At 40.9% G+C, this 26022-nt stretch overlaps 1 protein-coding gene across 1 annotated transcript in view; it reads left to right on the top strand.

Moving 5' to 3' along the window:
• The window catches only part of HECW2 (HECT, C2 and WW domain containing E3 ubiquitin protein ligase 2), a 198942-nt gene that overhangs the window by 153014 nt on the left and 19906 nt on the right, over positions 1 to 26022 (top strand). Inside the window, exons 20-23 of the mRNA XM_063116233.1 lie at positions 3479 to 3588; positions 8950 to 9070; positions 11269 to 11382; positions 24603 to 24755. Coding sequence (XP_062972303.1) covers positions 3479 to 3588; positions 8950 to 9070; positions 11269 to 11382; positions 24603 to 24755 — 498 coding nt within the window. The remainder of the gene's footprint in view (positions 1 to 3478; positions 3589 to 8949; positions 9071 to 11268; positions 11383 to 24602; positions 24756 to 26022) is intronic.

Raw genomic sequence — 26022 nt, forward strand, 5'->3', positions numbered from 1 at the left:
TACCTGCCTAGTCAGCTGTCCCCAACTTGAAAAGGTTTAGAAATAAGGGGGGGAATGGCTCAGGTGCCTATTTATCCATGACCCTTCAACTGCCCCCTCTGGATGGTCATTTTAGGTGGACCCTGGGATGTGGGGGGCCTCGGGTCCAACCCTAGTTGCACCACTGATGTTTAGCCTATGTTTACCTCAATACTGTTTTCATTTTGATTCACTGTCCTTGGACCACCTCTTCTCTCTTTGTCCACAAGTAGTTTCCGTTTCCCTCGAAGTTTCCTTCTCCTTTCCAAAACTACTTGTGCAGGGTTTTCGTTCTGTTTATTTGCCTAATTGCAGCTATCCACATAGGTGCAAAGGCCGGCATTCACAAGAAGGGGGAGGGAGGGAGGGAAAGATGCTAGAGCGTGAAAGAAGAAAGGGGCAGGATATTGACCAGGAGGAGCCAAGTGCAAGCTAGTATTTTTCTTTTGAAGAGGAAGGTGTTTTTAAAGGTACAGCTTTGGCTCCAAGGATGCCCTGTGAACTGTAGATCTTCCTTGCATGAAGACCGGTTTACTTCTGCCTCCACTTCCCTCCATTTCCTTGATTGTTCCCCTGTGTTGGATTTTAGATTGTAAGCTCATTTCCAGACCCCTGACCAAGATGATCAGGGGTCTGGAAACAAAGCCCTATGAAGAGAGACTGAAACAACTGTGCATGTTTAGCCTGGAGAAGAGAAGATTGAGGGGAGACATGATAGCACTCTTCAAATACTTAAAAGGCTGTCACACAGAGGAGGGCCAGGATCTCTTCTCGATTCTCCCAGCGTGCAGGACACGGAATAATGGGCTCAAGTTACAGGAAGCCAGATTCCGGCTGGACATCAGGAAAAACTTCCTGACTGTTAGAGCAGTACAACAATGGAACCAGTTACCTAGGGAGGTCATGGGCTCTCCCACACTAGAGGCATTCAAAAGGCAACTGGAGAAACATATGTCAGGTGTGCTTTAGGGTGGATTCCTGCATTGAGCAGGGGGTTGGACTCGATGGCCTTATAGGCCCCTTCCAACTCTACTATCCTATGATTCTATGAAAGCAAGAACCTGACCTCTTGTAGTCTGTAAAATGGGCCATGAGTGTTGTTGTTGTTGTTATGTTGCACATAAATGTTGGTATGAGGACACTCATGTTATTGTCACTTCCTTTTTTGGGCTACATTTTAAAATGTATAAGTCATCTTAGTCCCATGAAGAAGTGCAGGAGGGTGGCAAACTTCTCCCCCTCCCTTTTGTGTATCCAAATCTGCCTAGGGGGATGAGCAGACAAGATTGAATTAAGCAATTTGTGCACCACAAAATTATACAGAGTGTACAGACAGCACGATTCACATCTACCTGCCCAAGCCCCTCTACAGAGCACTGGGTGCACTGAGAGGGTGATGCTGTAATAATAAGCTGTTTGCATCTTTGCCCTGATCCAAAGCTCTGTCTCTGCTGTGATGTGACCTTTCCCATTCATTCCAATGGAATGGAAAGCTCTACAAGTACATCCATGGGAATGTAGCTCCTCCAGTGAAGTGAGTGGGAAAGCCCTTGCTATCAGGGGAGAGCCCCCTGTGATAATTGCCTGCAAGGAGTGTCCAAGTTGGGGACCTGCATAAACCATGTAAATTTATAGGTATCAATACAGCCCCATGTCGTTGTGAAGTGTACAGTGAAAAGAGGTGACTGGGATTTTTTAATAGCCAAGTTCTAAGTGATAAGATCTAGCTCTTTAATAACTGCTTATTAAAAGAGGCGGTTGGCACGAACATAGGGTTGGATCCAAAGAAATCAGACAAGCCATTTATAGAAGGGCTGGTTCCCATGTAACAGACGAGCACTGCGTGAGAAAAGTGACCCCAGATACAGAGGAGTTCCTCCACCTGCGCAAGCTCTTTTATGAGACTTTCTGCAAGCTCATTCTCAAGGTTTCTCTCCTCCTGCTCCCCTTATTTACTGTTGCTTATACTGTAATGCAGTCTTCCCCAACGTGGTGCCCTCCAGGTGCTTTGAACCAATTCCCATCAGTCCTACAGCCAGCATGACCAATCGTCAGGAATGCTGGGAGTTGCAGTCCAAGACACCTAGAGGGTTCTAGGTTGGGGACGGCTGCTGTAAGTTAACCCATGTTACATTGTGGCCCTGCACTTTCAGGCGTTCCATAGAATAGCTGATTCAGAGGTGATTTCATTCCACACGATGGAGGAATATATGTGGGAAACATGTTCCAGGGCCTAAAAACAACATTATGCATGTGAACTTCCTCTCCCCCCACATACCCCCCCAAGCCAAAATCTGCTCTGGTAGGTTCCCCAACCCTCTGGAGCAGTTTCAGAGTATCTGCGGGATGCTTCAGGGAGGAAGGGCAATTCGATCTGCTAGCAGTGTCCATTCTGCTGGCCAAAAGACACCATTGGATACAACAATAGTATTTTAAGCCCTACATGGATTTAATACAGAAGATCTCTTGACAAGAACTGACACGTAGCCAGAATCTTGTTTGTGGGGCTTTGTTTCAAGATCCACATGTATTTCACATTACAACATGATTTATTTTTGGAATTTTTCCACAGAGGGGGAAAACAGCATTCTATTTAGGAATTGTAGCAATGTGTTCTTTAGCTTCGGGTATGCTTCAGGCCTAACAGTCACATTACATGCAATTGCATAATGGTAGCTTGATGACATTGTAGAACAGAGAAAGCCTTACATGGCTTGGGACCACCAGACGGAACGCCTCCCCCAGCATGAACCTACCCGTTCACTACACTCAACATTTAAAGTCCTCCTCCGGGTGCCTACTCTGAGGGAAGCTTGGAGGATGGCAACAAGGGAGAGGGCTTTTTCAGTAGTGGCCCCCCAATTATGGGATGATCTGCCTGACAAGGCCCGCCTGGTGCCAACATTGTTATCTTTTCGGCGCCAGGTCAAGATTTTTCTCTTCTCCCAGGCATTTAACAGCATATGTTGAGTTTTTAAGTGATCCAAAATAGATGGATATTGTATGTAATCTGTTTTTATGCTTTTTATGGTTTTAAATTTTGTGTATTTGTTTTTAATTTTTATTATTTTTATTTATTTATTTATTACATTTCTATACTGCCCAATAGCCGGAGCTCTCTGGGCAGTTCACAAAAATTAACGTTCTGTGTTTTAACCTTTGTAAACCACCCAGAGAGCTTTGGCTATGGGGCGGTATGTAAATGTAATAAGTAAAATAAATAAAATAAAGCAGAGAAGTGGTAGGTCGGGAGGGTGTGCTTAACCCATTCCCCACCCATTACTTTCGTGTTGCAAATTTCACCCGCCAGCAGCTGTTTCCTCCATAGGTTTCAAATCTCTGTTTGCTAACATACCAAATAAACCAGTTTGGCATTGAAAAGCATTGCTAAAAACAATTAGATGTCATGGTTTCAAAGAAACAAGGAAGTCTGCCTTAATTTTGGTCATTTTTCTCCTAGTTTATTTGAAGAGGAAATAATGTCATATGTACCGCCACATGCCTTACTTCATCCCAGTTATTGCCAATCGCCCCGAGGCTCCCCGGTGTCCTCTCCTCAAAACTCTCCAGGTAAGCCCTGTTGCAACTGCCTGCAAGGATTTTAGAGAGTAGGCGAGGTAGGACTGATTTAGTGCTACCTGTGGCCTGCCTTCTGAGTACAAAGAGAAGGCGAATGCTTTGGTTGTTGAGACTGTGCTGACACTATGCTCTTTGTTGTAGACACCTGAATAGTCTTTCTCAAAAGGATTTTCTTCATATGGAATGAAAATAGTGTAAAAAAAAATCTAAGGTGGGGAGGGGGACATGTGCTTATTTTTGTAGTCTCCCTTGTATATTTAGGCAGTGCTAAAAATGTATTGGGAATACCTTGGTTCTCCATCAATGGAGGATGGGATCTCGGTAATTGAACAAATATGTAAGGCAGCCACTTGGGAATTAGTTAATTCATTTATCAGATTTATAAACAGGGTTCTGACATCTCTCTTATGCAGCCTTGAGGAGGCAAGTGCCCCATGCTAATTTTACCTCCTTAAACAGGGGAAGCAGCAAGACCTTATGCTGAGATTAGGATAAGTGTTCCTCAAATGTTATGGAAGCACTAAACATGTTGGGTGAATTTTTCTTTTCCTTCCTTCCTTCCTTCCTTCCTTCCTTTCTTTCCCTATGCTTCCTTTCAAAAAATAACTTTAAACCCCCTCATTTTAATAGGCTTTTCAGTCCGACAAAATTCTGAGAACGGAGTCCTGTGGTAAAATGTTCAAAGCATCTTTTGTTAACAGGAGTTCATTTTTATTGGGGCTTTATGCAGCTGATTTATTTTTACTGAAGAACCACAGATTGAGAATAAATTTTCTATCAATTATCTGTGATCTCTTAGGATGGATTTGTGTGCTTTAATGTCAATTATTCATAAACCACTGGATCCATGTACTCTTATTTCTGCTTAAAGAACTTTGTCAAGGATCAAAGTCAAGAGTCTTGAATGGTGACCACAGAGCTATTTCCCAAGTCAGACTGCTTTACACTCAAGTTTGGATAACATGAAAACCCGTAAAATTGCTCTTTATCTATGGCTAAAATACACATGTGTGTGCGTGTATATAATTTTAAAAATAATCCTTCCTTTCTTTTGTTGTTCTTAAGGTAGGGATAATTGCCCTAATTGCCCAGGTAATTCTTGATGTGACGAGTGATTTGTAATAAGAAGTTGCCATGTGCTGAAAGGTTAATTTACTGGCATTTTATGAAACGTGAGGCAAGGTATTCAAAAGTCAATTGTAATACTAAGTCTTTAAGTAGGTCTTGAATAATACTAATAAAAATAAGAACTAGTTCAAGTATTTAGGGCATTCATATATAGCAACAATCTGTAATTATAGATCTCCAGTAACATAGTAGAGAATAGGCCTTACAAAAATATTCTGTGCACTTGTGGCAGTATATTCCTTGTGGTGTTTTTTTTTAATAATGCAGAGGAATCAAATATGAGATTTGAATAAATACAATAGGTACAAAGATTGTAAGGCTTTGAATGGGTGCCATGTCATGACTCTACATCATGTTGCTAGCATTAACCCTTTGTCTTGCTGGCCATTCCGAAATGAATGGAATGACGCCATGAAGAACCTTGGTGGGAGGGGGGCTTCTCTGTAGCAGCCCCCATCCTCTGGAAAACCCTCCCATGTGTGGTTCGGGAAGTGGAAAATGTAACATCCTTTAAATGCCTCCTGAAAACATACCGTTTCACACAAGCTTTCCCTGGACTGTAACTTATCTAGTTTTATATTGCCTTTAAAAAAAACTTTTAACATTTTAAATTTTTTTGCGTACTTGTTGTATTTTATGGTTTTAACTGTGCACTGCCCAGAGAGCCTCAGCTAATGGACAGTATAAAAACGTAAATAATAATAATAATAATAATAATAATAATAATAATAACAACAACAACAACAACAATAATAATAATAATGTACCAATCTGGTCTCTGGGCAAATATACCTCAAGAAAGCCTTAAAAAACCCCTGCTAGAAGTCATTAAACCATTTGTAAGTAAAAAAATAAATAAATAGTGCCTTTATTGAGACCTTTTCTTTTCCAGTAAAACAATATAGCTGCAAATAAGTCATTGGGGTAAATAAAATATCCCACATTGTAAAGTACAAAACCTTTCAGAAATGGTATATGTGTTCTAAGAGACCCCACAGTTTTTTTTAAACTTAAAACAATTGTGCCATCCATTTACATACATATAGCATAAAAATATAAAGACAGCTATGCTGGTCGATGGGAGAAAAATCCAAAATCCTTTATTAGGACCAACTCAAAAATGTGCAAGCTTTTGAGTTCTCTAGGGGCCACTCTTCACGGGTGATTTACTACGGAGGGGGAGCACTTTGAGTTCATTTTTGACAGATGACGTTGTTGCCAATCCGCAGCAAAGCCGCCGCTTCCCTCTGGGAAAGGTGCAGTGAGATTTATTTCTTACCTTCAAGTAAACATGCACAGGGGGGAGGGGCTTTACAGAGACTCTCACCCAGCATTAGATTATGTTAGAGATTCATTGCTTTAACTCTTTAAGGGTTTAACACTTTAGCGATATGGGAGTCTTGTTTCTGTGGAGAAAGGCTGGCAAGCACACTTGTTGAGTGATGCAGGAAATGTCCAGACAAAAGTCTCTGGATGTCTAATATCCCTTGCAATACATTTCCTGTCCCTGAGCAGGGGAAAGAGTGGAGCGGGGACCAAGCCTCTCATACATGGTTGATCATGTTCATTTTGACTAGCAGGACTCCGCCAACCCCACCCCAAAGTAAGGTGGATTAGAGGGCAGTGTGATTTCTGAAAGCCATTGGTTTTGGAGGGGTGTGGTCTGCTTTTTTCAACTGAACATGCTGCTGATGGACCAAAGCCAATTTCAGGAAAAACAGGAGCAAGCAATTCTCAATGCGTTTCCGTGAAGAATTTCCCCTGAACTCTTCCATGAAGATTCCCCCCTGAACAGAGAAGTTCAGAAAATAAGCTGTTGCGTCCATGAGGTCTGCAGTTTACATAGTCCCAGTTGCTCATCTATAACGATGCAGTAATCATGAGTTGTGAATTACCAGTATCACAAATCTAACAGACCTGAACAGCCTATGTGCCATCACACCATTTCACAATTGCATGGGTAGGACAGACAAAACAATTATATAAACATATTGCTGCAGCAGTTTTACATTATTGTGTCAGCCACAGAGGTGACATCTGCCGCTTCTCTAGGTGTCTTCGGAGGCATGCCCTACCAGTTCTGATGTGGTGTCTCTGGCTGTGTCCTTAAGACCCAACACAGGCTTTCATAACCCTCAAAAACCTGTTTGACCAGAGGACAAAAGAAATATGTATGTACCAAACAAGTGCTATATAAATAAATAATAATAATAATAAAATCACTTTCAACTATCCCAAAAAATATTTTCTAAGTTAGCCTTGCAATGCAATCCTATGCATGTTTGCTCAGAACTGAATCCTACTGGTTTCAATGGGACTTACTCCATAGTAAGTGTCACTAGGAGTGATTATCAGGCCAAATTCACTATTGATCTTTCCCTTCCATCAAACCCAAGCCCATTTGGGGATGGTGTGTAGTTTACCTAAACTAGAAACAGATAAGATTTTTATACCAGTCTGGGTAAAGAATTAACAGCCAGTAGAGAAATTGTTCCCTAGTTAGATTTTTATCATCATCATCATTATCATCTCTCTCTCTCTCTCTCTCTCTCACTCATTCACACACACACACACACACACACGCACAATACATATTTGTTCCTACATTTGAGCTTCCCATTTTGCATGTGTGCCTTGTTATTAGTACACACAAAGGCATTCATTAAGAGCTGAGGTATCATTTTGAGCATGTAACTGTTACAGCTCCTCAGGTTTGATAACACACTTGGAAATTTTAGAACTCTAAGAGGCAGAGCAGTTATACGAAGTAATTGAAATGGAGACAGCTGGGAAGATGTTTTAAAAATAAAAATTGTAACCTACATATCCAGTTTAAGATGCACTGAAGCCTTCAGGGCTTGTAATCTTTAAAGTAAGATAGGATGAAATAGGAAGTGGGTTCACTTACGTTTCCTCTAAAGTTAGCTCTTGTGGTTCATTTACCTGCTTTGCTTACAACGTTGCAGTTACTGGCAGTGCAATACATGTGGATGAATGTGGCTTTTCTTCTTTTTTTTGCACACACGTCTTCTTTGTGAGACGCTAGGTCTGACATTAGCTTTCAAAGTTTAGTATGAGTTTCGCTATGTGTCATTTTATAGCAGAAGCTGCAAGTGGATTTCTGAGAGCACAAGCGGAAATTAAGTCATTTGCGCTTTTTAACCTTTCCGTAGTTGACTAAACCAGATTAAATCAATCCAGTTTTCAATAATAAAAGCAACAACAGGCTTGTTACTTTTCTTACCGTACAATTCTATACAAGTTTATTGAGAAGTAAGTCCCATTGAATTCAATGGAACTTAATTCCCAGGCAAGTGTGTATAGGACTGCAGCATAAATGTTTCAGAACATCTTTGTCTTTATAAGGCTGCAATCCTATGCACATTTACTTGAGAGAAGGTCCTGTTGAACTCAGTGGGAATTACTTCTGAGTAGATATATGTAGGATTAGTGTGAGCGCGTGTACGTGTGGTATTCGTATATTTTAAAAAGTGTGCACTCCACTTCCATTCAGAAACATATATCCAAATTCTCCAGGCTGAACAAAGGCATTGCTTATGAAATGGCCATTCAAGTTTAAAGTAAGGACACATGGCTTTCATTTTTTTCCTCTTGATGGCTAAGAAAGTTGTCATCTTGTTTGTCACTGGATTAAAATGGTTTATGCTTAGGCAAAACAAAAGTTATCCTGCTCTGTGTCAGTCTGGTTCTTTTAGTGCCCCAGAAATGTTTAAAAAACACCCACAAATGATAGTAGCCTTGGTCTGATTTCAATCTTTGTATTTTCTAGTATCCACTAATACTACATTTATAAAGCAAGAGCTCGTAGGATTTCTTACAGTTAAAGCATAATTAATCTGTGTAAAGTGTTCCTAAAATCTACAGTCTTGCTTAAAGAGCTAAAAAATTCCGTACAGGATCAGATCAATATCCACCTAATCATGCTTTTAATATTAGATAATGACGACGACAATGATGATGATGATGATGATATCATTATCATCCCAAAGAACCAGCAGAGTCTGGTGACCCACCAACGACTGGATAGTAACATGGGATTCTGCCTGCTCCCACACTAGGATTTGAAATTTCCTTACTAGTACATGATGGAACATCGGATAATATCGAACAGTCTTCATTCATCTGGCCTTGAGAGTTTCTGACAGAAAGGTGGGCTATAAATGTTTTAAGAAAATAAATCTTGTGTATCTTACTTTGCTGCAGGTACTCAACGTGCTAACGCCCGGGCTCCAGCTCCTTATAAAAGAGATTTTGAAGCCAAACTGAGGAATTTCTACAGGAAACTGGAGACGAAAGGATATGGACAAGGCCCAGGGAAATTGAAGTATGTAGAAGTGTTATCTAGAATCGAGTATGCCTGTGAGCCAGAGTGTTGCATCAGAGGGAATGCCTTCACACCCAGGGGCTTACCTACAAATGTATGTCATTGGGTTCTGACCCTGTGGAATTTATTTATTTTTGCTTTTTTAAGAAAAGCATCTTAGAGGGGTGAGATTCCTAGCAGAGAGAGGGGGTCTATTGAACCCTTTCCCTGTCTGCCACTTCCCTGCTCCAAATTCCACCTCCCACAAGAGGCATACCGATGGTTGTCAGGGATCTTTTGCAATTTGTAGTTAGTAAAGCAAAATGTCATTAAATAGTGTCTGTCGATCTTGAACATACTGGTCAAGACCATTTTTGTTTGTTGTCGGAGTGGCCAATAAAAGCAGCAGCATTAGTTGTTGCCATGTCTGCCATAAGCAAGTATTTGCAGGAAGGCCACAAGTGGAGCCAGGGTGGTGTAATGGCTAATACTGTGGGTTTGGATGTGGGAAACCCAGATTCAGCTACCTGCTTGGGACCAAATAATTAGATGATACATAACAGATTTGTATAATAATCCTTCAGTGTTTTTAAAATGAAAATCAGCTCAATATTATTTTTTAGTACTGAGGAATAAGTGCGATTGCACCAATCTGTAAAACAGATGATTTCATGGACTGCTAATGATTTGCACCAAGTAGTGGCCATTCAAGTATTTGGGAGGGGGGGGGAAGGGGCACTCCCTTGCTCCAGAAACTGAATTTTGCTTTTTCCTTTTGACAAAGTTCCGTTGACTTTCCTCAACATGAATATTAAAGGCACTTTCAGTTAGTGCTGCCTGGGACAGTTGGAAATTTATGGTTTTGTGACCGGGTTCACACAACATGTGAACCCATCATGGATGACTGCCCACGATGGGTTAGCATTTCGTGCGAATCAGGGTGGGTTGTTTTTCCAAAGCAACCCACCATGAAAACCAATGATCTGCAGTGGGGGTTGTTTTACCCATGATGGGTTGACATATCGTGTGAACCTAGACATGCTAACCCATTGTGAGTAAAGGGCTTCATGCAATGAGTTGCTCGGCAAGAGTGGAGAAAACCCTGCCGCTTTTGCAAGTGGGACCGCAATTGCCATTTGTGATTGCGGCTAAGCTGCTGCCTGTGCCCTCTGCCCCTTGCCGGTGACAGCCCCACCAATAGTGGCCAAGCGGCTCCTCGTCACCCCAACTTTGCTCTCATTTATCCCCCTGTCCCAACTCCCAATTTCAATCTTGATCGTGGTAAGAGCCCTCTTTAAAAAAATCCAAGCCTCATTTTTGTGCAAAAGACTTGCCTATGCCCAGATCGCTCCATATGGTTGTATAGGACTTTAAAAGTTCCTGATCCCCAAAATCAGTGTGTGTGTAGAAATCCAACCCCTTCTCTTGCCAAGGAACCTTGGAGCAGCAGCATCCTTGATGGGAGGTTGGATTTTGCCCCCTCTCCCCCACGCCAATTTTTGGCAAACCGAAAACTGATTTGTGCACATTTCCCTGGGATGTAGGAAAATGCAGGGGAAAACTTCCCGATCCCATTTTTACACCAAAAGAGGCCCGGTGGGGGTTGGGCAGGGAAGGGCTCAGACCATGATCAAGATCACGATCGGAGCCGAGAAGGGGGACTTGACAGCAGACAAGATGGATCTGCTGCCAACTCCCCTGGGATTCTGGGTGGAGGACTGAGGGGTAAGGAGGGAGGATGAGGGGACAAACAAACCACTCACTGTGGAAGGTGTGTTAACCATTCACTGTGGGTTGTTCTCAAAACAACTCACAGTGCATGGCTGGACACCCATCATGGGCTAGAGTGTCGTGTGAACATGCCTGTAATCAAGACCATATAGTAACTGCTGCTGGTACACATGGCTGATAGGGACCAGCACTGATGGACTTGCCCACACAGCTGGTTACTCTAGGTAAGCATTTGGTTGTCACTTTGGGGGGAAATGTGCCCACCCATATCTGGAATATTCTGGCACCACCAGAACCTTAGCAGAAGCCCAGAAAACTGCCATCTGAGTGAATCCTCTGAAATACTAAACTGTTGATCCTGACCAAAGATTAGATTGGATACGGTCTGCAGTGGTAACCTACTTAGGCAGTGTAAATAGAGCCAGGAAAAGTAAGCATTTAAACTACAGTTTGTGAGTTGCTGTGATTCAAATTGTCTCACTGTGCAGATTAATTATCAGGAGAGACCATTTGCTGGAAGATGCCTTCAACCAAATCATGGGCTATTCGAGAAAGGATCTGCAAAGAAATAAACTGTATGTCACCTTCGTCGGAGAGGAAGGGTAAGTAGAAAAAGGAAGTGGCCACCAATACAGTGTGTACTTTATCCTATGCTTTGCAGCTGTGCTCAGATGCTTTATGGTGCTCTTTGTGGTCTAGAGCAAAAAGAGGAAGGATTACAGCCAGGAAATGCCTCGCATAAGCCTAGAACCTACAGCTGTTCAGAAAGAATTTCTCTCACTTGGTGACATGTGAACCGCTCTGCAAAGCATCAATTAAAGTGTGTACATATGGAGTTCCTTCCAAATCTGATTCGATTGGATGGGCTCAGTTCTGCATATTGTGGTGCACTCTCAGCTCCCATTGCAGATTTAAAAAAGAAAAGAACAAGGTTGCTTCGAAGGGTTGGAACTAGATATCTGGAAACCACAGTGTAGTTAAGAAGTTTCCATAGCCATTTTAGTAAATATTTCAGCTTTGGTTAGAAGGAGATGAACACTGTAAAACTGACTGAGCCCTTTGAGAATTTGTGAAGGCCAGAGCCCAGTGCAGGGATTCAGCCTTACGCAGTTACAATCAGGTGGGGCAGGATGGGGGGAGTGGACCTGTGCTTCCTGGCTCCGACAGCCCTCTTCTTAATCATGTGGGATGCCTACACATATAGAGCAGGCTCCCTGCTTCAGACCTTGTCTCTCCAATGTGTGGAAGGTTGTGGGGCTGAGCAATGGGGGGCAATGGAGGGGACAGGGCCAATGGATGGGTTGCTGCTCCCTCTACTCACACAGTTGTAATCTCTCGCTGTTGAATGCTCAGGGCTTAGAAGCCATTGCTCAGGTCAGAAGTTTAAATGAGCCATTCCTGTGTTATCATCCTCTCAATCTACCCTCCTCCCATGTTGGCACTGTTCCTTTTATGTACACATTGGGCTAATTTTGTATAAAATGCCCTTCTGTTTAAGACAAAGGGCACTACTATATCTCATTACAGTAGGAGCCTTTACAGCTTGTTGGTTTTGGGTGCAACAAATGATTTAGGTATTGATCTAGAAGACAACATTTCTGTTTGGGGAAGGATGGTTGTCGTCGTCGTCCCCCAGTATTAATGCAAAATATTTTGTTGATGAGAAGATGAGATTTACTACTTCACTTCAAAAGTATAATGCTAATAATACATTAGTAGTAACAGTAGTTATAGTAGTGGTGATTCTGTGAGTGCCTATTAAATCTTCCCTGCAAAATGAACATTCTTTACCCTTGCTCCCTATGTCCACACCATCTGGTGAAGTGTTAATAAACTTAAAGTTAAATTATATAGATTAAAATAGCTACTTCAGAAGCCAGTAGTGAGAAGATCCCTGTCCAGGCCTTTAATACAACAAAAAGTGGCAAACCGTGCCAAAGGCCCCACAGTCATTTCTTCCCATTTAATTAACCTTTTGGTTGTTTATTTTTCTTTGACCTCTATCAAAACTCTACATTCTCTAGCCACAATGCCCATCTCATCTATTTGTTTTTAAAAAGAGCTACCTCCCTTCCATGATATGGAGTCAGTATATAATGCTGTTGGCACTATGTAGGATTTAGCGCGAGTATCATATTAAGAAAAATCATGCTTTTTTAATAATCTAGGAGCAGCTTGAAACCACTTTAGTATTGATTCTAAATGCTGCAATAATGAATAAAGAATCCCCAGTGAATGTGGCAGAACAGCTATAGGATTTTCCCAATGAAATAATTAGAACAACATGAATCTGCTTAAAGAAGTTATCAGTTCCTGTCAATAATATACCAGTTAGCTGAAGTATTCTTAGGCGGTTTCTCACTATCGCTGCATTTGTATTATCAAATGAAATCTCTCCTTTGAGCCTTTTCAGATGACAGAAGAATGATTTGGCATCTAAAAATAAAAGCTCAAACAATTTGCTTTGAAAAGAGGATGGCACGAAGCAAGTAGTCACAACTCCTTATTATAAAAGGTTTCACCGCAATTGAATTCATACGCAAGGAGAATTGTGATTACGAATTTGCCTGAGTTCAGACCTCTAGAAATAATGTGATTCAAAACACACAGAAAGGTCTCTATCATGTAGTCAGCCCTGTGTATCAGACAATACCACAATATGAATTGCTTTGCATATTTTTTTAAAAAAAATCTAACTGGGTGCCCGAAGAGTAAACTATAATTATTTCTGTGCTGGAACAGTAAAACATCTGCTCTTGCAGCTGTTGTGTGCAAGTGTTGCCTCTGTTTGGCCTTTCTTCAGTTTTGTGCCAAGTCTTCAGTTTGCAACAGGGACATATTAACCAGTTGTATGAAGGTAACTCAGTAAAGTGGCTAGAATTAGGATGTCAAAAGCAAGCTAGGTTCACTCTAACATTGTGACTCTTTGTATATGTGTTGGGAGTGGGGAGACAGAGGGGGAAACAGTTACTGAATAGGTAACCTCTTATGGCCACAGCTGATTCGGATTTTTACTGGTATACTTCCTTGGGGTACTTCCAGACATAATAGAAAGTTCATGAATGAGATAGTTGTGTATACTATGCAGTATAAAAATCAAAATTCTGTAACAAAACAACCCACATTCTTCCCCAAGAAAATATTTTTAAAACAATTTACAAGGTGGCTTACAACAATGAAACATATCTGTAAAACTTGTTATACACAGAGTACACAACAGGCTAAAATGTTCAGCAGCAACAAGCTTTCAGAAATAGTTGTCCAAAGTCTTTTGGCTTTATAAATCTTAGTGAACATTGCCTCCCTTTCATGCATTTGGCAAACATAAGGGCTAGAAACGTGCTTTAAGAAATAAAAATGTAACCTGATATTCTCTACTTGTTGAATCTCTATAATCCATACAAAATGTTGTGTCGCTTTCAATGCTTGCACAGAATTGCACAATATGCACACTCAATACAGAGTTTTGCCCTTTGGGAACTCTCTCCATCCTGCAAAGTTTGTACCAGATTCATAGCTGCCTTTGAAACAGGCTTGCAAAGCACAAGGTATGCAGGAATTCTCACATGATATCTGGCCGTTTATGCTTGTCAATGGAAGTGCTTGTGAGGACAGCTGTTGTTAATTAAGGACACATAGTCCAGTTTAGAGAAGGCCAACCCTAAATCCACACGCAGATGTTCATCTTATAAGAGCAGTTTCGGGCTCTGCTGCAAGCAGGCATTCATCCCTGAAGCAAGATTCTGCATGGCAACCCAAATGGTTTTGCCACTCAAAGAAATGTGACTCTTTCGTTTCAGTGGGATCCACACCTTTTGAACATTCACCATTGCAAGCTTACACAGGAGATCTCTCCAGGCTGGGGGTTAACCTTTCTCGTCTTGCCCCAACACAGAAAGAATTTTAATGACATCAGTGTGCTGCTGATGATTAATGGCACCCTTCATTTAAAAAATAATACAGTATTGATGTGTGAGAATCCAAGAAGAGTGAATACGTGGATTTGTAGTATAAACTATGTTCATTCATTATCAAAATTGTGAAATGAATCACTGTGAATCAGACCAACTTGTCTGCTCCTGACAGGATAGTAGAGAAAATATTTGTGTGTCTTTCTTGTGTTTCAGCCAACATTACTCACTTTACAGTGTAATCCTGTACGTCCCTCTTCAGACGTAAATCCCATTGAATTCAGTGGGGCTTACCCCAGAAAAGTTGCTTGCAACCTCAGTATCTAAAAGATAGCTTGGTGTAATTTTGTACCAGAATCCATATCTTGGCAAATAGATATATCTGGGAATTTAGAAAAAGAAACAGGTGAGCTTAGGTTAAAACATAGCCACAACACTGAAAGCTCCATCACATGTAATCCACCCCCCCACACACACTTTGTCTCCACGTTTTTTTTACCTCCAATGCTCTTTCGCTTGTTCGCTCTTCCACTCCACCCACTCTTTTCTTTCTCCCTCCAGTTCATTGGTTGCTCCTTCTCCCCCCCCCCCCTTAACAAGACAGGTCCTGTCAGCTGAGTACTTCAACCAGACCGCCTTTCTGCTCGGCAAAAATGGAATGAACCTTTAGTCTGGCTCTTTGGGGGCATTGAGGGAGTATAATCCTGTCTCTGCTGAGATTTGGGCATTTTAAAAAACGCTTTCAAGCCTGGGATGCAAGGTTTGGGTTTTATATTGAGACATGGAGATGGTTGCTGGGAGAGATCGCTCTTCCCTGCCAGGACCTGATGCAGTCCAATCAAGCCAACAGCAGGGTTCCCGTCACAGCACATGCCCCCAACAAAGGAAAACACGCTTAGGGGAAATAATCCAGACTTGATGTTCTAGGAAAGGCTGGGGAAGAAGTGGGGTGGGCATCATGTGAGTACTGTGCTGCAAATCCGCACACCAGGCATGGCGAGAGTGCACTAAATTGCTTGTGTGATGGAGCTCTTATTTAATTACAGGAATGTCAAAAACAGGTAGAGGAGGGGAAGGACTGTAAGACCCTAATCCTATTGTTTTTGCTCATCCAGGGATTTTTGTCCATGCCACAATCACACCTGAATATTCGACTCATAGCTGAGCCCCCTATTCTGAGTATCCCAATTGGCCACAATTGGTTTTGGCATTGTTCTCCTTCCCAGCAGTTGTCCAAAGTCTGCTGTGTGGTTGCTGCACAATGCCTTTTGATCATTAGCACTAGGAGCCCTCTGTCTGAAAGCACCTTGTGACAATGTTGTGTGGGAATAGGAAGTGGTGAGCACTTCCTGTTTCTTGCATTTGTGTTTCTTTGCATTTGTATTTCATTCAAAATATTTTGCACCTTCTCCTTTTGAGAGGTGTGAAAGATTTTGGACAAGGCTTAATAAGGGCTTGTCTATACAGCTTGTTTACTCCGACCTAAAATCGCATATTTGCATTTCATGACACATGACACAGCTGTCCATTTGCTGTAGCATCGGGTTTTTAACTCAATAATGCGCATATTCGCATTTCGATTTACCGCGACTTTTGGATCACATCCAAGTTTGCATCGCATTACGGTTATGTGTCTTTGGGGGAGTTAAAACGCATTTTGACATGTGGGCGGAGCTTTGAGGGTAGGACAGCGTGATTGGCCGATTTCCTGATTTTCCACCTATTGGCTGCCTCGTTTTTTTGCACTGTTTTTAGTTTGAATTCTCTGATTCTGCGGAGCTCTGCAGAGAGAGCTTATTAAAACCAAGAGGGGGGAACAGGCATTCTCCTCTGCTGCCTCGTTCCTTTCCCCCCACCCCTGCTCCCGGTTTGCCTGTTATATAAATCTGCGGAGCTCTGCATATAAAATTTATAGCTTCCATCGTCTCTACTCCATAGCATCTAATCATTGTATATGCGCCTTTATAACTACACTATAAAAAAAAATCCAGAAAATAAATCGCTATTGCTGCTGCAGTGTGACACTCTTTACCTAGCTTCGAATCAATGAAAATTCGGGTTTATATTTAATGAGGAGCAATCCTGTTGTCGTATAGACGGGGGCTAAGTGGCAGAAAGTCAATTAGTGCACCCTTTGCTCAGCTCATAGCTGTCGGTCTTCCCCCAGATCAAGCCTGTAACTATATTGTAATTGGCAGTTTAAGGCCCAAACAACAGAGGTTGTTGTGAGTGTTAGACAAGAATGTGTTTCAGAATAACTAAAGGCAGACCTTCAATATATTTAACCAATTCCAGTTCAAGGGAGATCAGAAAGAACAAAGCAATCAGGCATTTAGAAATAAATGAAGAAAATGAAACTCTGGCTAAACACCCTAATCCAGATGGTAACATTTAGCAGAAGGGTACCAGATGTAAAAGAATTTATTAGTCCATATTCCAAACAGGTGTACTTAATTCCAGCTAGGTTGGATTCTTGATTGCTGGAATCAGAAGCATGCTTTTGCTTTCTATCATTCACAGATAAGGTCATCAGATAATCACCTGATGATGCCCAGGTAACATATGGACTTGCCTTTTATATTAAATGCTACATGGCAATTTAAGAAGGTTGACATCATGCACCCCATGTGACTTAAGGTCAGTCATAGCACACTTCCTGTGGAAGCTACATCTTTATTAAATTTAATTAAATTTAATTAACTATTCACATTTACTAGTGTTGAAGTAAAGTTATTTAACTATTTATTACAATTCTATACCACTCATTAGCCAAAGCTCTGTGGGCGGTTCACAAAAATTCACCAAAAAATGCACACGCAAAAACTATTCATGATCTCCCCTCTGCATCGGGCCTCAGTGCTGGCGTGTTTTAGGCATTCACTGAAAATGTATCTTTTATAATTAATTAATTAAAACATTTGTATCCCGCCCTATATCACTAGGATCTCAGGGTGGCGTACAGATAAAATCAGAACAATATAAACATAAATAATTTACACAGCTAAAATCATATAAAATCGTTAACAAGTTAAAACCAGTAGATTTTTTTTAAAAAAAAGCAATAAAAACAATTAAAACTATATGTAACCGTGGAGAATTTAGCCCTCAAAGGCTTTGATAAAAGCCATGTTTTTGTTCAGTTTTGGAATAATAGGTATGGGAATCAGAGATTTGAAATGTTTTTGTTTCAATAATTATTAGTACCATAATTATTTGTATTATAATTATTATTCTTTTTTTTTCTTTATTAAGAGTTGTAAAAATATTATTATGTATGAAAATGCCTTAGGGCGTGTTCCCCTTTCTACTTTTTTCCTGCTTCTTTATTAGAGCGTTCCACTTTTGTTTTGTTTTTCTAATTGTCATGTTTGCAAATTAAAATAAAATAAAATACCAAAACAAACAAACAAAAAACCCCGAAAAGAAAAGAAAGAAAAAAAGATAAAAGCCATGTTTTAACTTGGCACCTAAATGAAGCCAGGGTTGGCATCAGTCAGAAAGAATCCCACCTGAAACCCTGGGAAGCTGCTGCCAGTCAGTGTCGACTATACTGGGCCAGATGGACCTATGATCTGACACAGTAAAAGGTATAAATAAATGTACAAGCAACATATTCCAGTTAATGAGTAACTGCTCATTTTCAGCTGAAGCTGGTCAAATAGAACAAAAGAATAGCTTTGGGTACAACTCAAATAGCTTTGGCTAGAGTTGCACAGACAGTCTGAACATTAGTAACAGCATAGTCATGTAAATATTTTCACTTCACATGCAAAACACCTGATTATTTTTGTGTGAATTTGTTTATATAATAAGGCTACATTGATTTTTTTTTCTGGGACTACATTGGTGGTTTAACCCTTAAAATCGTGAATGGATTGGTACCTGGGTGTCTGGTGGATCACCTGCTTGAACACTTTCATCTTTGGGAGCCCACTCCAGGTGCCCCCTACTGTTTGAAAGACAGGTGCTGATTCTGGAAAGGGCCTTCTCAGCTGTGGCACCCTACCTATGAAATGCTTTCTCCTGGTCGGGGGAGTTTGTGGATCACTTTTTTAGTGCCAGGCAAAAACTTTTCTATTTTCCCTGGTGTTATTAGGGGTTTATGCTGTATTTTTTCCCTGCTGTGTACTTCATAACCTTGTATGTTATATATGTTTATTAAAAAGTTATATTAAAAAGCAGGAGACAGATTTATTAAATAAATAAATGTTGAATTTTTCTTCTACTGTTTCCAGAAACTGAGATCTCCCCCTCCCCTTCCCTCCAGTTAAAAGGAGCAGAGTGGGGAAAGTCCAGTCATAGGACAGACAAACTGAAAACCAAATCCACATCAGCCACCAGTCTACAGAAAACGTTTTAGGCCACCATAGCTGCTGCTTCTCTCTTGGGCAAAACTCTTAAGTGGCTTGTTTTTTGTTGAGTAGATGTTGAAGTCTGTATTAAAAACTGGTTATAACTCATACGTTTGCAAGGCAGGTGAGCCTGATATTATGATATTTATGATAAGAGAAGGTGTGGGAGAGAGCTATCTTACAATGTGAAGAGGAGTGACTTGCATTTTATCATCCAAGTTGTTAAATGTGGAAGATTGGGTGTTTTCCATCATCCCTAAGCTGAGTGATAATGGTGTTTTTTTTTTTTTTTTTTGTTAAGTGTGGTGCACATTTGCATGTCATCATCCTTTTTATTTTATCTATTATCTCTCAGAAATTAAATTTGTGTGTCATGACCTTTTGTGGTTTTCCACCTTAACTCCACCTCAAGCTGGTATAGAAAAGGAACCTGCTTAATAAGTCTACGTTCTTATTATGAACATAGGCTGGGAGATCCAGAGATGTAAGTGGGTACATTTCATTAGCGTATTTTTCCTTGAGTTGCAGAGGCTGTGCCGTATCAGATTGCAGGTGGAGATTTACATAATCTTCTTATTAAACCTCATTCCCATGGAAAACTGGCATGTCAGGGTTTTAGCATAGCCTTCTTTCTGTTTTGACAGTTTTTATGCGGAGAGAGTTCTTAAAGAAAAAAGTAAAAGCATTCAAATAATTTTTAAAAATATAGTATACACGTCTATTCTTTCACTTCTGAATCAGGAAAAAAATGTGATTAAGCCTGATCTGTGCATGGGGGAATTATTAAATCAGAGACCCACAATTATGCTGGAATGGAAAATTCAACACATCGTGGTCTTGCAAAAATTACATGTCCACTTTGAGGAATGTGTGGTGTTCTGTTTTGGCAAGGTTGAAATCTCCCTAGAAATGATTGGAAGGATAATAACTGGGAAATAATTGTGCAGTCCATGTGGTCAATCTGAAATACAAATATTAACATGCTATATCTGAATGAAATTGTTTTTTAGAGATGAAAGTTATTAAGCAAAAGCATGTGTTGATTTTTGTATGTATCAAGTGTCCAAGATTGGAAGTCAACAGCTATTTTAAAGAAGAGTATTATGGGAGAATTAAATCGATGGGACTCAAGTCCGTTTAACTTTCTCTCAGAATTGTACTTTGAAAATAAAACAGTAAAAAAATATTTAAGATTACAAGAAGTATTTACTTTTGTTAAATATGCATTTCATGTTGACCTTCTGTGAGATTACATTCAGCCCTATAGGATAACAACCACAATAGATTTGGGTCTTTATGTTTATTCTCTGCTTCCATTTGTTCTCCGAAACAGAAATGCAAAGGCTAAATTAGAGTTGTCTTGACCTGTTAGGATTTGTGTGCACAAATGCAGTAATTATCTCTTTATACAGCCTTGCAGTATTAAGAAGTAATTCCTGCATTTCCCTTTACCTATCTATAAGCTTGCTTCTGTGCAAAGGTGAGAGGTAACTTCCTAGAGGTGAGTTTCTACAACCTTGAAATCTCAGGACAGAAACTCACCTCTAGGCTTGGGGCCCATGGAAACTGCATAAGGACATAAAACATCTGTGCTGAATGTTCTATCTCGTGTTCTGCTTTTTCAGTTTATTTGAACTTGGCTAGGGTGCGGTGGGGGATGCAGCTCCTTATTGTAAGACATGAAAACTGTGGCCTGGGGGGCTACCTAAATGCCATCTTTGCTCCACAGTGGCTGTGAATCTGCACTATGTTGGATATATGATGCAGCCATCAATTCACTGCCACTGCAGGGCAAAAAGGCAAAGATGTGCATTGGAAAAAATTGAGGACTTACCCCCCAACTTTTCCTGCCGGAGTGAGACCAGCCTGCTGTCCTTGCTCCAGCGCCGCACAGGGAGCGTTCTCAGATGGAAGGCAACCTCCCATTGGTCACCAAAAGCCAGGCGAGGGGGGGCAGCCTGGCAAACTGAATGGCCACTGGAAAGCCTGTGCTGCCTCCTGCGTTGAGATTACCCAACGCCACCCCACAACAGTAAAAGCGTGGGATTTTTTCTAAAGCGGGGCAAACTGGCACGGTCAAAGCAGCCACATGGGGTTTGGTTTACAGAATTTCATTTCTTTTATCTTTCTCTTAGAATATCTAGCTAAAATTATTTCTCAGCCACCTTTAAGATTGGAACCTTCTCAAGGTGCAGTATACAAGACAAACCCACCCACCCCCACAAATTGGATACAGTGTTTGTTTAAAGATTCATTAAAACATGTTTAATAAAATCCATAATTCGAATTAAAATCAATAAAATCAAAACTTACCAGTAAAAAGCAATGTCTTAGACGTAAGGGAAGGCCAGTGAAAACAGGTGGTCTTCTGAGCTTTTCTGAAGACCTGAAAAGAAGGGGCCTTACAAATCCCTGATGGACGTTGATTCCAGATGTGCGAGGCCACCACTGAGAAGGCCCTCTACCTTGTACTCATCAGCCTAATTGCCCTTGGTGGCAGGCAAGTGAGAAGAGCCTTTGTTGATGACCTCAAAGTGCTGGCAGGCTGGTACTGGAGAAGGCAGTCCCATACCAACTTGAATAAGGCTGCCCCGCCTCCAGCTTTTTTCTGCAATCCCTTGGGTTTCCCAAGAATCCAATGCTAAAGATTGGGGGACTCTTTGGAACAGAATGGCATTTGGCAAGGCAGGATGCAGTAGAAAAGCAGGATCACTGAAAATCCTCTTGCGTGAGAAGTGACTTGCACTTATGCAGCAATATCTTTTGGATCCAAACCATTGCGACTCACCTGCCTTTAAAATCCAGAAGTAATTTATGAATGATAGCAGCCTACTTCCTTTCAAAGGCTAACCTTTTAAAATTGCACAGAAATACTGGGTGGTTTTCTGATCTCTACTTCTTTACACTCACCGAGCAATTATCTATCAAAGATGTGTGGTGTCATTAAATGTTATGCTTACTGTTAATTAAATTGTTGCTGTGATTCCTGTTGCAGTGGGCAAAGGTTTAAAGCTCATTCACTAAGTAGGAATCCCCCCAAGCAGCTTCTCTTTCCCACATTTAGCCATTCTTAGGAGCCTTGAAAAAGGGGAGCATCATAGAATCATAGAATACTAGAGTTGGAAGGGGCCTATAAGGCCATCGAGTCCAACCCCCCTGCTCAATGCAGGAATCCACCTTAAAGCATACCCTTCAGATGGTTGTCCAGCTGCCTCTTGAATGCCTCTAGTGTGGGAGAGCCCTCAACCTCCCTAGGTAACTGGTTCCATTGTCGTACTGCTCTAACAGTGAGGTTCAGCCAGAATCTGGCTTCCCATAACTTGAGCCCATTATTCCGTGTCCTACACTCTGGGATGAATGAGAAGAGATCCTGGCCCTCCTCTGTGTGACAACCTTTTAAGTATTTGAAGAGTGCTATCATGTCTCCCCTCAATCTTCTCTTTTCCAGGCTAAACATGCCCAGTTATTTCAGTCTCTCTTCATAGGGCTTTGTTTCCAGACCCCTGATCATCCCCGTTGCCCTCCTTTGAACCCCCTCCAGCTTGTCTGCATCCTTCTTGAAGTATGCTGCCCAGAACTGGACGCAATACCCAAGATAAGGCCTAACCAGGGCCAAATAGAGGGGAACCAGTACCTCGTGTGATTTGGAAGCTATACTTCTTTTAATGCAGCCCAAAATAGCATTTGCTTTTTTGTAGCCACATCACACTGTTGATGATTTCGCTCTAATGCATGGGTAGGGAACCTTAGACCTGGGGGCCAAGTCTGGCCCTTCAAGGGTCCCATATGCGCCATGGTTCCTCCGATGGCCACACCCCTTTCCCCTGATCATTGGTCATTTGCTGGTTTCCCAGTTTTTGTGCAGCTTTCTCTCTATTCTAAAAGGCTGGAATGCCTCTCCCAAGACTTAGTTACTGGCAGTAAGAGTTTTAAGATACAATATGCAGCGGGTGGGTTTTTTTTTTTTTTTTTTGTATTTTGGTCAAAATACAAAATACTGGGGAGAAAGAGGCTTCTGCCCAGTTGCTTGACAGAATATCTGTGCAAATGCTCATTAGAAGTAGGCTCTTTATTCATTTCCTTTGTGCATGTTTTGGGTGGCACAGAGGAATAAGCATCCCGAATATGTAATTGAAACTTTGAAAGATTTGATTCCAGTTGTAACATCAGGCATATGTGAATTGGGACGCTCATCAGTGGTTGCAATAAAAACAAAGCAAGGAAACAAACCATCTGTGGAGTGTGTTTTGCTGCTTAGTATGAACTGTAGTTTCTTTAAATCCCATTAGGTTATGAGCCTATGAAGAATGGCAAGACAGTGAATTTAGCTTACTGCTGTTTAAGCAAAGACAGATATTTCCTTCAGTTTAACTGTCATCTACGAAGCAAATTTCCTTCAATTTCTGACAGTTCACAATTACTGACCCGATAAACAAATATCTATATGTGTTGTAGCTTCCTTAACGAAACACAAAACCTTGAAGGAAAAAAAATATAAACCAAGAAAAATGACAGCATCAAGATAATTTCAGATTTATTCCTAATGGAAACGATAAGTTGTGAAACTCCGATATTGGTTCCATTTTGCAAAGATGCAACATGATGTTTTTTTCATTTCCAGCTTTGATTTGTGAGATGCTGAAAATCGCGTAGAGTTCTTTGGGATGTATCCTTTAAGGGGAAGTAATAGTTTTGAGGGAATTATACATCTCCCCTTATATTTATTCACAGAGGTTCATATTGATCTTGCAGATAAACGTTTTTAGAAGATAAAACTAAGAGAGAACCGAAGAACGTTGTTGCAAGAGCAAGCAAAATCAGAGACCTGTTGTGTCAAAGATACATTTCATACATACTTAGTGATGGTAGCAGCCTGCATCTTCCCCAGTGCACTAATGGCTAATCTTAAAGTGTATAGTAATCATGTGGTATACCACCATGGGTGCACCAGCCTGCAATCACCATTACAGAGGCAGTGGTGAGATTTCAAATCTCTTGTCCTTTCTGGAACTTTATGGGAAGGTTCTGCTAAGAGCTTTATTCCTTTGTTCCTTTAATAACTTTGTAGAAGGAATAGTTCAGCAAGTGCCAGTTGTTCCCCAGCAAGAAGACAGGAAAAAACGCTGATATGGAACCATGGCCCCAGAGCAAAAGAATTGGAGCTGTCCAAAATGGAATTTAGGAACAATGCATTCATTCACTTCTGAATTGGGAATGTAGTACAGCTGAGCCAGGCTTGTGCATGGGGGGCCATTAAATGGGAATCATTGCACACACTGTGCTTATAAATAGGAGATGTATAATTGTGCTAGATTGGACGCAAAAAACAAACCAGCAAATTCCAAAATGGATTTCAGGAACAATAACTAGCTTAGCAAAATTGAAAGCAAGATAAATGGTCATTGACTTAAATGTTCAGTTCTGAAAGTTCACACAGTATATCCAAGGATCAGGATCTTTTCTATGGAGGGTGAGGGAATAGTGCTATGGAGGAAATAATGATCAAATCTGTATTGTTCTGTCCTCTTGTATATCAGTTTTATTTTATTTTTCTTATAGGCTGGACTACAGCGGACCTTCAAGGGAATTTTTTTTCTTGGTATCAAGAGAGCTCTTCAATCCATATTATGGCTTATTTGAATATTCAGCCAATGATACATACACTGTACAAATCAGTCCCATGTCTGCTTTTGTGGATAATCACCACGAATGGTAAGAATTATGAGTCATGGAACTATTATTTTCTGTTGTTTTTGTGGAGCAGGAGACAACACTCCCCCGTGAAAGTACCTTGCTCATTCTCATTCTTTTTGTGAACCGCCCAGAGAGCTTCGGCTATTGGGCGGTATAGAAATGCAGTAAATAAATACTATGAAACATCCATGCAAAGTAAAAACAAGTGCATCTCTTTTTCTTTGTCAGATAATAGGGAATGTTGTAGGAATTGGTTGCTGAGTGTTTCATGACATACGCAGGTTAACTAGCCAACTCTAAGTATCTAGTATTGGAGGTTAGGCAAAGGTGAACTTCTCCAGATCGCTGCCACCTCCTAAACTTCTTTCAATGAGGAGAAAAACCTGAAACAAACCCCACCGATGAAAACATGAGAACAACTGTAAACCATGACTAGACTTGGATTTTTATCTTTTGAACAGCTTTTCTTTGGGATGAGGAACACTACTGAAATGTATTCTCTATAATTCACGAGGAAAATTTGCAGCTATGTTTTTCCATTTCTCTTTTTTCAAATGCTGTTCTTGTTTCTCCTATGGTCAGCAAAGCTGTGGTTTTGTAGATGGCTGGTTTGTTTTTACCAGCTTTATGGGAATCTACATTTGTACTGGAAAGCAAACAAAGATTGTACTGGAAAGCAAACAAAGATTCAGTTGAATCTTGCGACATAAAATGCAAAATAACATTAAACACAGAACCAAGTCACTCTGAAGAGGAGATTTCAATCACTGTTTACTGCATCTCATTGGCTTGACCCATTTCTATGAATACAGAATAGGGAATGAAGGTGTATGTGGGGTGGGGAGAATGACGCCATTTTCAGAAGAAGAAAAGTACAACTCTGAACAATCTCTTAGTACTGCCATGGTCTGGTGAGGATTGTTTTCAGGGTTTTCAATCTGAGACCCATCTTAATGGGTGTCTAGCCTATCTTGGTTGCACAGTAAAAAGTCAGCTTCTGTGTAAGCACGATGTGATACTGACCTGACGGAGGCAACATATTTCTCATATCAACAATATGTGTCGTGGATGGGTGTTCCACAAATGAGCAACTGTTGCCTATTTTATCATGTCCATGTTATCTCCCTGATGAACCCTGGGCTATTGTTTCCTTTACAAGAACCTGTATGGCAGGCAGAAATAGAGCAGGTGAAGCATTTATCTTGCCTATACCCCCAACCTTGGAAAATCTTTACCTGTTCAGTTTCTGGGTTGCCAGGCAAATGCTAAAACTGTAAGTCCTGCC

This window comes from Elgaria multicarinata, chromosome 2, assembly GCF_023053635.1.
Source record: "Elgaria multicarinata webbii isolate HBS135686 ecotype San Diego chromosome 2, rElgMul1.1.pri, whole genome shotgun sequence".
Classification (NCBI taxonomy): domain Eukaryota; kingdom Metazoa; phylum Chordata; class Lepidosauria; order Squamata; family Anguidae; genus Elgaria; species Elgaria multicarinata.